The 12,150-nt window shown below is 40.4% G+C and overlaps 1 protein-coding gene across 2 annotated transcripts in view; it reads left to right on the top strand.

The window, feature by feature from the left end:
• The first annotated feature begins 1,740 nt into the window (after window positions 1–1,740).
• Window positions 1,741–12,150, top strand: part of itpr3 (inositol 1,4,5-trisphosphate receptor, type 3) — a 75,572-nt gene continuing 65,162 nt past the window's right edge. The window contains exon 1 of one of the 2 annotated variants that reach the window (XM_074644854.1): window positions 1,741–2,288. In XM_074644854.1, coding sequence (XP_074500955.1) covers window positions 2,197–2,288 — 92 coding nt within the window. In that variant the 5' untranslated portion in view covers window positions 1,741–2,196. The remainder of the gene's footprint in view (window positions 2,289–12,150) is intronic. The other variant, XM_074644855.1, reaches the window with a different exon arrangement.

Below are 12,150 nucleotides of genomic sequence, written 5' to 3'. Positions count from 1 at the left end.
TGTCTCTGAGCAGCTGTCAATCACTCGTGAACTCTGATCAAACGGTCAAACTAGACAGCGCTGATCAAATACAAATCAATATTCTGTTACTGTAATGCCTATTTCTCTTCTTTTAATGTTTTCAGAATCATCTTGTAATGTACTGTTTAGCTGTAAAATGAGAAAGATAGTGACCCGGCAGCCATGTTGAGATCAGTTGAGGAAATACCATGGATGTATTAAAAGAACTGGATACAGCGTTGGAGGCAGGGCTCCGGTCATTCCTATGAGAGTTGCTCATTGGCGCATGAAGCCTAAATGTCTCGACTTCCGTCTGGAAAAGTACCCGGATCTTGGCGGAGTAGCGTCAGAGATGATTGGCGGAGTAGCGTCCGCTCGGTCACATGACTCGGTCACGGGGTCCCAACATCACGCCGTCGTCACGGCTTGGCGCTCCAGCCTCGGTCTGGGTCTCACTCACATGAACGGAGAAAGGGAAATAACTCTGGATTCAGCTTTTAGTGCGTTTTACAACTTTTAAAACCTAATGATTTATATAAGGGCTATTCAAGTGTTCTTACTGGGAAGTTGATTTATCTTTAAAAAAAATTATCCGCTGAGTTACAGACATCTCTCTCCCAATGTAAGTCTATGGGAAAAAGTATTTTTGCGCCCAATGGCATCAAGTGACAGACAGGGAAGTTGCAGTACCGCCGTTTGGCCACTACGAAAGTCGGGATCGACGACTGGCGCTCCTCCTGGGGAGCTTGGCTGTGTACTCCGGTGCTCCTAACGGCATCTGCAAGATTTCACAGACTGGAAGGAAAACAACCAATCAGAGCCGAGCTGGAGCCTTGCTGTGTCTTAGCAGCTGTCAATCACTCGCAAACTCCAATGAAACGGTCAAACTAGGCAGCGCTGATCAAATATGAATCAATATTCTGTTACTGTAATGCCTATTTCTGTCCTTTAAATGTTTTCAGAAACATCTTGTAGTGTACCATTCAGCTGTAAAATGAGAAAGTTTGTGTCCTGGCAGCCATGTTGAGACCAGCTGAGGAAATACCAAGCACCGCCCACCAGCCGGAGCACAGCCAATAGGAACGCTCTCTCTCTAAAAATGACCTGTGATTGGCCAAAGTCTCCTGTCACGGGCTAGATTTTCTAAAGCCTGAAAACAGAGCCATGAGGAGGATCAAAAGTCTAGTTTTCTCTCAGAACACTTGAATTACAACATGCTGAAAAGTTATTATGAAATTTTTGCCCAATGATGCCAAAAATATTCTGCCTACTGACACTTTAAAAAGAAGTTTGTACTTGTTTGTATTTGTAAATGTTGCCTCTTTCTTGTGTTTTATATGTTAAATATGTCACTTAACTTGTTTGTTTTGGTTAATGTGGGTTATGTGAGGGGGGTGCGCGTGCACGTATGCCTCATGAGCTTGCCCGTGCACGCCCGGGGTTGCAGCCTTGTTGCATGTATGTATGCATGTGTGTGTGTGTGTGTGTGTGTGTGTATGCATGTGTGTGTGTGTATGTGCATGTGTGTGGATGTGTGTGTATGCATGTGTGTGCATGTGTGTGAGTGTATGCATGTGTGTGCATGTGTGTGCATGTGTGTGTTTGTCCCCGAGGCGGTTGTTCTTTCTCGAAGCTGTCTGTCAGCCTCTTATCGACACTTCGACTCACTTCCTGGTTTCTATAACACCAGAGTCTTGGGCGTGAGCGCGCACATGCACGCCCCCCCCCCACACACACAGTGACACTGACAGAGGGAGGGAACAGTATAGTGTTGTGTCTCTACACCTCTCACACACATATAGACCACTCATCTGCAACCAGCTGTGTGTGATACTGTATGTGAGGAGCTCTGCAGGAACTCTCCAGATTTTAATCCGCCCAACAACTTCTTCAACTTCTTCAACTTCTTCAGAGGTTTTTCCAGTTTGCTGTCATGCAGAACCCGGCAGTGACTGAGAGGAGGCGGACTGAACAAGTTGACTGACTGCAGGTTGAATGCATAAAGAGCTTTTCTTCTTTATTTACTCCTCCAGCTGCTGCATGAGAGGAAGTGTCTGTGAAGTTTTCTGACGCTCACACAGAGAGAGAGAGAGATAAAGGAGGACACATAAAGGAGGTTAAAAGAAGGAGTAGAAAGTGTCTCTACTACCTGTTTGCTTGCTTCTGTATACTGGAGGATCCTGAACACGCAGCAGGATGTCGGACTCTGCCTCCAGTTTCCTCCACATCGGGGATATCGTGTCCCTGTACGCGGAGGGAACCGTCAACGGCTTCATCAGCACCCTGGGGTGAGTTACAGCTCTATAGGTCTGCTGGCTCTGAGACACTGTCACTGGGAGACACTGTGGTAGTCCTCATGCACGTGCTTCCTGTGAAACTGGTTACTTACTATGTGTACTCTAATACGTACTTCAATATGTACTTTAATATGTACTTTAATATTTACTTCAATATGTACTTTTTCTTTTTTCACTTTAGTTTTTATTGATGTTTTTCAAGGTAATACACATATCAACAACATATGGGCATTTACACATCCAAACCCACAAACAAATGGAACAACACATACAGGACTCATGTTTGGGAGTTACACTTCCATTATTCCATACATTCTCATATCATTTCCAACTCAATATGTATTTTAATATTTACTTTAATATGTACTTCAATATGTACTGTAATATGTACTTTATACTTCAATATTTACTTTAATATGTAGTTTAATATGTACTTCAATATTTACTTTAATATGTAATTTAATATTTACTTTAATATGTACTTTAATATTTACTTTAATATGTACTTTAATATGTACTTCAATATGTACTTTAATATGTAGTTTAATATTTACATTAATATGTAGTTTAATATGTAGTTTAATATGTACTTCAATATGTACTTCAATATTTACTTTAATATTTACTTCAATAAGTACTTTAATATGTACTTTAATATTTACTTCAATGTGTACTTTAATATGTACTTTAATATGTAGTTTAATATTTACATTAATATGTAGTTTAATATGTACTTCAATATGTACTTCAATATTTACTTTAATATTTACTTCAATAAGTACTTTAATATGTACTTTAATATTTACTTCAATGTGTACTTTAATATGTACTTTAATATGTTCTTAAATATGTACTTCAATATATAATATCAACTCCCAGAAGAAGTCAGTCAGGAAACTCATTATTTATTCATGTAAAAGCTCCACTCAGAATCTAAATCTGTTGTTTTATCCCTCAAAGGCACGTTTATTAACCAGGATATTAATCATTATATGTCTGTTTTAAATGTACCTGAATCTACTACAGCTGCAAAGATTAGTCAACTAATCGATTATAGTTGATCCACAGAAAAAAAATCGCCAACTATTTTGATAATTGAGTTATTGTAAAAAATAAATAGTAGGCCAAGGGTTCATGCAAATTTTTTCTGTTTTATATTATATTAAAGTGAATATCTGACAAAACAAGACATTTAAAGTAGGGCTGTCAATCGATTAAAATATTTAATCGCATGATTATCATAGTTAATCCTGAGTAATCGCATATTAATCACACATTTTCTATATGTTCAAAATGTACCTTAAAGAGAGATTTGGCATCATATGATATCAGTATCTTCACTGCAGCTTTAAAACTGAAAAATCGTAATTTGCGTTAAAGGGACTGTTTGTAACTTCTTACACGTATAAATCAATCCGGGTCGGTGTCCAATGCGCGTTTCGCCTGTGTCCACGCTGTTCAGACTCGGACTCCAACACAAACTACACGGAAGCACCAAAACCGCAAAGTTATATCTAGTGAAGCCCGTCTTGCAAAACAGTGTTGGCCGCGGTCGGAGGACGCGGGGGAGACCGTAGCTTTGGTCTAGAGGACCGTAGTCTCTGCTCCTCTGCCTGCTTGCCTTCACTCACACACCGCGCGCGTTCTCGCTCTCTCGCTCCACCTCATGTGCATGCGCGCACACTACACACTGCAGGAGAGTTAGTTTAGCTCTGAGAATATCTAGTGAATGTACAGTGGACGTTTGTGCAGAAATAAATGCTGCAGCTCCTCCAGACCAACAGAAGTTTTCCGTGTGTTGTGAAGTGACGGGGCTCCGCAGCGAGTTACGTTATCGTCTCTGACCGGGTGCCGGTGTCTCCCCTGTTCCCTCCGACCGCGGTCATGAGGCTGAGGCAGGAAAAGCCAACACTAGGATCAGCATTGATTCATGGAGACACCTCCGTCTGGTCAGCTAACATTAATATAATAAAATAAAGAGTGATGTTGTGGTTTTAGCTGATGTGTTTGGCCTCACTGTTTTGACAGATGCTCACTCACATTCAGGTAGTGAATGTCCTGTAGTAGTGTGTCCTGTTGCTCGCACTACATAGACGCGAGCGAGCATTAGTCAAAACAGTGAGGCGATCCACACGAGACTGATTGACAGCTAAAACCACAATGTCGCTATATATTTCACATGCTTGGCAGTAATGTTTGTTCCCAAACAAAGGTCCCTCCATGAATCAAAGGCCGATGTTGATCCTAGTGTTCCTGCCGACGTCTGTCACATTTCTATTTCACAGACGGGTTTCACCAGATATAATTTTTTTTTTTTTTTGCGCTGTGGAGTTTGTGTTGGAGTCTGAGTTGTGGTGGTGGAAGCTGGTCGTTTGTTGGCGTTAGCAGTTAGTTGCACACTGTTAGCCCTGTAGCAGAGATTAAAGATAAGTTCATAACCTGTAGTAATATTATGCACACCTGAGGGTAAGAAAGGCTAAGACGTGGTGGGCAAAGATTGATGATTTAATATTCTATGGCTCTAACCAGATCTAACTGACATCACTGTTACAACAAAACAGAGTACAGTTCTGACTCTTCAAATGTTCATTTATGGTTTTCTAGTAAAATGCATCAAAAAACTTTTTGTGCAAATTGCAATCGTGTTGTCTTCCTCTGAAACTATGAAAAGAATTCACACCGGTGACAACATGTTTGGCTTTCTAGTCAGTGTGCTGCGCTTCTTCTTTTTCTTCTTCTTCTTTTTCGTCTTTGTCTTTTTCTTCTTCTTCTCGTCTGTGTTTATTGGCGGATCGCAAAGAAACTTTAAAGGTGTATACCACCACCTACTGTGTGTGTGGTCACTGCGCTTCTTCATCTTCGTCTTCTTCTTCTTCTTGTCTGTGTTTATTGGCGGATCATAAACCAACTTTAAAGGTGTATACAACCGCCTACTGAGTGTGTAGATGCTGTGCTTGTTAAGGCAATTAAAGCAATTTGGCTTTGAATTATTGGAATAATACATAATAATGTAAATGTGTGCATTCCTAGATGTTAAATAAATATGCAAACACATAATCAATTGTTGGAGAAAAAAAAATGGTTATCGATGATAAGTAAGTAAAACAAAACTCCCATCACAGTCTCTTAAATCCCAAAGTGGCGTCTTGTTTTGTCGAAAAGCCGAAGATATTCAGTCTGTTTTCACACAAGACGAATAAAAACAACAAAACTCACATCTGAGAAGCTGAATCAGGTAATGATTATTAAAATGAGTGACTGATTTCCCCCCGGGGATCAATAAAGTATTTCTGATTCTGACTCTGAAAATAGTTGCAGCTAATTGTTTAATGATTAAATGTTTCGGCTCTGGTCGTCTTACTAGTTTGTGGTTCAGAGTAACATTATGGAGCGCTGAGATCACAGTGAACAGGTGACCACATCCACATGGTTCAGACCTGAACAGGTGTGTGATCCAAACTGGCTGTTAGCATAGTGATATCGATCTGTTATTAGTGCCCGCTTCAATCGAATGACAGTATGACGTTGTGTAACAACACCAAAGAGACCGACTATATCGGCTCAACTCAACTATCACTTGTTTTAGCTGTCTGGGAAAATCCTGCACACGCATGATAACATGTGTGTTATCATCAGGAGTGTAACGGTACACAGGAGTCACGGCTCGGTTCATGACTCGGTTTAAGAGTCACAGCTCGGTACAAGATAAAGGATAAAAAAATGGTAAAATGGATTTTGGGAAACACTGTGTCTGGTCATCAGAGTTCGACTGAACCGGACCAAACCGGTTCGGTCTGAAAGCAGATCAGTGCACCGAGATGCTGCAACGTCACTAGTGTAAAGATCTCGTCGACATGCGTCCTGGAAAGCTGCCAGTGCATCTCAGTTCACAGCTATAAGTATGGTATTTATGATGGGTGCGGTTGTTTAGATTATTAAAAACAAGTGTTCACTTGCACTTCACGGCCTGCCGCCATCTTGCTCTGGATTTAAGAAAAGGAAAAGACTTTAAGGATGTGTTGAATCAGTTGGCTTCATAATGTTCACATTATTGTGTCCAACCCCTGAATCATACTGCTACATAGACTCAGTCTCCTGGTCTCCTTATCGCACTGTGTGGTGTTTTCTCTACAGTGTGGTTTCTGTGTAGAAGTCCGGTCTGTGGTATTTGTACACGAACCCTCTGAGAACTGACTGTATGTTTTACAGACATTTTACTGCACTGAACACATGTCTTATTACTGATGTTTATCTGCAGGAAGTTACACTCAAAGTCCGATTATTATTATGTTTTTTGGTGTTTTCCATATTGATTATATCAGATTATATTGTCATTGCACAGAGTACAGGTACTGAGACAGTGAAATGCAGTTTAGCTCGATATAGCAGGCAGTGCAAGTATAAGATATAAAATATATAGTCTAGACTAAAGTACAACCAAAGAGTCCAGAAGCAAAGAGACGAAACTCTGGTGCTTTTTTGACAACAGCGCTGCCGCCAATGAGTCTGTGGTTATGGATGTATAAATCATTATGTCCTAAAAGTAGTAAAACTAACTAATATCTGAATCCAGAGTTATTTTCCTTGTCATAATAAACATCAGACCCACGGGACTGTATCGCCCTGCACGCTCATATGACATATCCGGTTCTGCCAGCTTCCTGCTAGCTGTATGCGGCTGTAATAATGGATATATTGGCAGTAATTCATCACTTTTATTATCTTATAATACACCCATGGGCTGTATGCTGTAAGTCTGTACTGTGGTGGATGTATTAACGTCTCTGTTCCCAAACAACCGGCTATCGGCCAGTAGCTAGTAGTGCTAGTAGCATGACGGAAAACAGAATTTAATGCAGTTGTAGGCTATTTACTAACACGCAGGGCAAAAGAACAGGACACAACCTCTTATACATCCATAGTCTGTGGTCTATTGGACATCGATGTTGGATCCTTGACGTAGAAAAATTCGAGATTGCTCTCAAAATCTGTTTGCTGGATTTTTCTAACTTTCCATGTATGTCCATCGCTCACTTTATGCTCCTCTGGGAAGCAGCCGGGCAAAAACATTTAATAAATAAATAGTTATAATAGTATGCATATTTATAATGTTTTTATTGTTCAACACAGAACATTTCAGTAGAGACATTAAATATGACAATAGAATAGAATGATTTAGTTTTACTTTTGTACGGCACTTTGTAGGCGGACGTTTTACTGGCGTCCGCTAGTTGCTTTCAGTCCAAAATGGCGGAAGCGTAGCTCTGCTGCTGGGCGCTGACGTTGCAATGTAAATATCAACTGAGTTTCACTTCTTCTGTTTTCACTGATTCACCTATTTGTACTTTCCCCATACTACAAGTACTACTAATTACTACAAGTGGACACACACTGCTTCATATATTATACAGACATACGTATATAATGAACACAATGCAAACATGGCTCCAACAGTAACTTTCTCCGACGTTGTTCTGTCCAGAATCCAACCTTTAACACACACAGAGAGAGAAAGTGGCAGCTATGTGTGGTTGTATGGCAGGAAAAGGAAGTGGTTGTATGTCCAGGAGAGATTTCCACAGTGCCAGTGTGTGTGTTTCCTGTACTGTGGTCTTACACCCACTCTGGTGTATTTGACTCGATCTTGACCTTTACAGCTTCTGTAGCCTTTAGCTTCACTTGCTGACTTTCACTGGCTCCCATTGATCTCAATAGAACAATGGGTCACAATTTTTAGCCACACTAGCGTCATATGGTAACAGCTGTATGGAGGGAAATGTCATTGGGTCCAACACGTTCAGTCCAGAGTGATATAATCTCAACTGTTGGATGGATTGACGTGAAATTTGGTTTAGATGTTTATGTGTCCAGATGATTGTTGGTGATCCTCTGACTTTTCCTCTAGCGCCACCTATTGGTCAGAATGTACACGTGTCCAACACTTCAGGATTCCTCTAAAACTGCTTCCTGTCAGCTTCAGCCATACGTTTAGATCAGGACCAAATACCTGCAGAACCGATGACTTTCATTAGCACCGGGTGTTTATTTAGCGAGTTGGTGACCATGATAAATATTAACATGATAAAAGTAAATAATCCTGCACTTCCTTGAGCATTCTCCGCCCGTTTAATCAAACACAATAAAAACCGCAATAAAATCACAAAGAGAAGAAGAGCTGACGGCTTAACAGCAGAACAACTCTGTCCTCTCATTCTGTGTTCAAACCTTTTATACAGAACGGTGAGCAGGCTGTGTGAAAGAGGATAAAGGAAGAGTGCAGCATGAGTCTGTATTCAGATTTTATTTAGATGTTTCTGTGTGATATTTCTAAAGGTTTGTTCTTCTCTAGTTTTTGTGAAAAATCCTTCGGTACTTTATTCACTTCTGCTCTCGTTTGTTTCTCTCTGACTACAGATATTTGTCTGACAATACATATTTAATTTATAAAAAATGTAATAATAAAAATGTGATTTAAATGAATATAATAAAATGTAATAATAGAAAAATACATACATATTATAACATACATATTATTTATAAAAATAATAATAATACAAATTTGTTTTAAATGAATATAATACAAATTAAATAATAATAATAATAATAATAATAGAAAAAATACATACATATTATTATTTATAAAAAAAGTACAAATTTGTTTTAAATAAAAACAATAAAAATTTAATAATAATAATAGACAAAATGCATATATATACATTATAACATAAACATACATATTATTATTTATAATAATAATAATAATACAAATTTGTTTTAAATGAATTTATATTTAAATATAAAAATTAAATAATAATAGTAATAATAATAATAATAGAAAAAATACACATTCATATTAATACGCACATAAGGAGTGGACGTCTCCAGACAGTAAAAGTAAGTGGACACCTGAACATTACAGCAACAACAGTGTTTATGTTGGAAGTCAGCTCCATAAGGAGATGAACGTCCATCACTAATCTGGCTGTTACAGCCAGATGGCACACATGTGCATCTGTCCATATACTTTATGGCCATGTGGGAAACATTTTAACTGACAACTTGCCTTCGACTCTCAGTGAGTGTTTACTTACAGTTTGTGTTTATCGGAGTTTACTGCCAGCAATAGACTGCGAGAGAGACATTTGAATAATGAATATCTGCCATGGGAGAGAGAGAGAGAGAGAGACATGTGAGTGGGTGAACCTGCTGGTTTCCTTACAGTCAAATTCTGCGGCATTAAAACAAACAGGATTCAAACAGGGAGCTTAGAGGTTTCTGCTCTTCACTTCTAATACATGTTAATACACACCGAATATTGACATACAAACAAGCTGGAGACACATTTCAGCACATAAAACGACTTCTCTACCTTCCTCGTTCCCTTCCCTGGAAGATTAGACCTCTGTGATCCCTGTCTGCTTCCCAGCAGTGAATAAATGTTGATACGAGGATCATATCACTGCTGACAGCTGAAAGGTTTTATTTTATTTTTCACCTTTATTTATACAGCAATGCTCTCTTTTTCAGGAACGCCCCGATCACATTCACTCAGTTACACATTCTCACCTGAAAGCTGCCCAGTACAACCACAGTCTGATCTGCTGACCATCAAGCAGCTCCACTGCAGCGGTCTGGGGTTACGGGTGGTAATGAGGGAGGGTCAAGCGCTGCTTATTAACTGTCTCCACCCAGATTTATCCTGCCGGTCTGGGGGGAGTGAAACGACGACCCTCAGGTCACAAGCTCGCTTTTCTAACCTCTAAGCTTTGTTTATACTCGCGCGAGACATTGTGGCGCGGGTCTCCGTAGATGGCGCACACGCTACAAGCATACCCAGAGGCGTTTATGCTCAGCGCGTTGTTCATTGCAGTATTCTCCGAAACGCCAGGAGGTGTACAAACAAAACATTATGTGGATAAGCAAGAAGTCAACGAGTGGTAAACACCGACATACCGTCAAACATTGCATTTGTGTCTGTAATTATTACTGTCGCTTACCTCCAAGTCTCTCAGTGCTTCCCCTCGGGTCGCCACTCTTTCCATGAGACCTTTGTTTTTAGCTTTTACAAAATGATCTCTGATATTCTTCCACAGCAAAAGAGCCTAGTCTTTCTCCAGTGTGTTGCCTGTTTCTCTCCAAGAGTTTAATGTCATGTGACTGTCCCTGTGGTCTCTCAGTGAACAGTCGTAGAGATGTCTGTACAGGCCAACCTGCTCGGCCAGTCTTCCCTCGAAGGCGTCCATGTTGAAACCGGAGCGCAGCTTGCGCAATCGGCGCGTAGTTATAAAAATTCAGAGGTGCACGACAAACCACCGCGACAACTTGCAGAGCCTTCGTGCCACATGCGAAAGCCGCAATGGCGCAATTTTCTGCGTCGGCTTCACTACGGCGACCATAAACAAAGCTTTAGGCCACTGAGTCAGAGTCTCTGGTCAAATAGTCAAATATCTGTCTGATGTTTCAGGCTAATCTATTTGCACAACTATAGAAGGCAATTCAGAGTGCTTTACATGAGACAAGCAACATGACGAGGCAATAAAACACACACATTAATAGGTTTTTAAAGAGTCAAATTAAATAAAAAACAAGCTAAAATAGAATATCAAGTTAAACTTAAAATGCAAACAAAAGCTTTTATTTAGACTTCTAGAGGCGACTTTGTGGTTTATTTCAGTTTGAGTTGAACTGTGGAAGGAATTACTTTCAATGCGAGGATGCATCTCTCTTTTCATCCATTCACTCTGCTGTCACTTGTCACACGTTGTCTCTGTCTGCAGGCCTTTGTTCGACATGCATACAATACTAAAACCTATTAGTATTCATATTAATGTGTCCACCTCTTGTACTTTTAAAATCGTATTCATCTTTGGATAAGATGCAGCTCAGATGTGACTCTCGGCTCTGGTTCTGTCTCGTCCTGCAGGTTCAGTCTGTGACTGACGGGCAGTTGAGATGGAAAACACCTGCACTTATTCAGATACACAAAACCTTATTCAAATCTGTTTGTTCTGCCGGTGGAAGGAAGGTAGGAGGAGGAGGAGGAGGAGGGAGAGGTGGAACAGGATGAAAAAAACAAACCACATTTTACAGAGAGTAAACCTTTAGAGAGAGGACACAGAAATGAGTCACATGACAGCAACAAATCATAACAACATACCACTCTTAAAGCCCCCCTCCAGTGTATTTTGACATTTCTATAATATTTCATATTTATTTGAGTCATTTCCATTATAAGTTGATAAGCCACAGTTTGCCAATTTTTTTTGACAAATAACTTAATTTTGTGCTAAGTTAAAAAAAAGAAGGTTGTTGGTAAAATGTGAATATGACGTCTGACTATAGGAGAAGCTGCAGGTCAAAGGTCATCCTCCAAGCTGCAGGTTCACTCATGCTCGTTTGAGGGGTTTTCATTTTATTTTTAGTTTCCTCCACCTTAGTTTAGTGTGTTTATATCCACAATGGAATTTGTGTGTGCGGTGAACGGGTGAAATCAACGCAGTGAATTACATAAAATCAAACCGGCAGAATTAACTGTCTCTCTCACTCGCTCTCTTCTTTACCGTCTCCTCCTGCTGGAGATAAATTAATGGAAAGCAGCCGATACCGGAGGTTTGCGGTGTCGGTGCTGGAGCTGAGGCGAGAGCGGCCGGTGCTGGTGGTCGGTGCACCTCCAAAACGTCCCGAAACAAACGGCGAACCTCGGCAACATGTCTATCCGTCCTCCGGTGCGCTGTGACCGGCGTGCGGCGGTGCAGCTCCTCGGTGCAGCAGCAGCCAGACGGCCGCCTCGCTAGGAGGAGACGGTAAAGAAGATAGCGAGAGAGAGACAATCTGTGTGTCATTTGTGGTCTGA

Source organism: Sebastes fasciatus, chromosome 8, assembly GCF_043250625.1.
Source record: "Sebastes fasciatus isolate fSebFas1 chromosome 8, fSebFas1.pri, whole genome shotgun sequence".
Lineage (NCBI taxonomy): Eukaryota > Metazoa > Chordata > Actinopteri > Perciformes > Sebastidae > Sebastes > Sebastes fasciatus.
The sequence above is the reverse complement of the archived record's forward strand: the minus strand, read 5'-3'. Positions and strand labels throughout refer to the sequence as shown.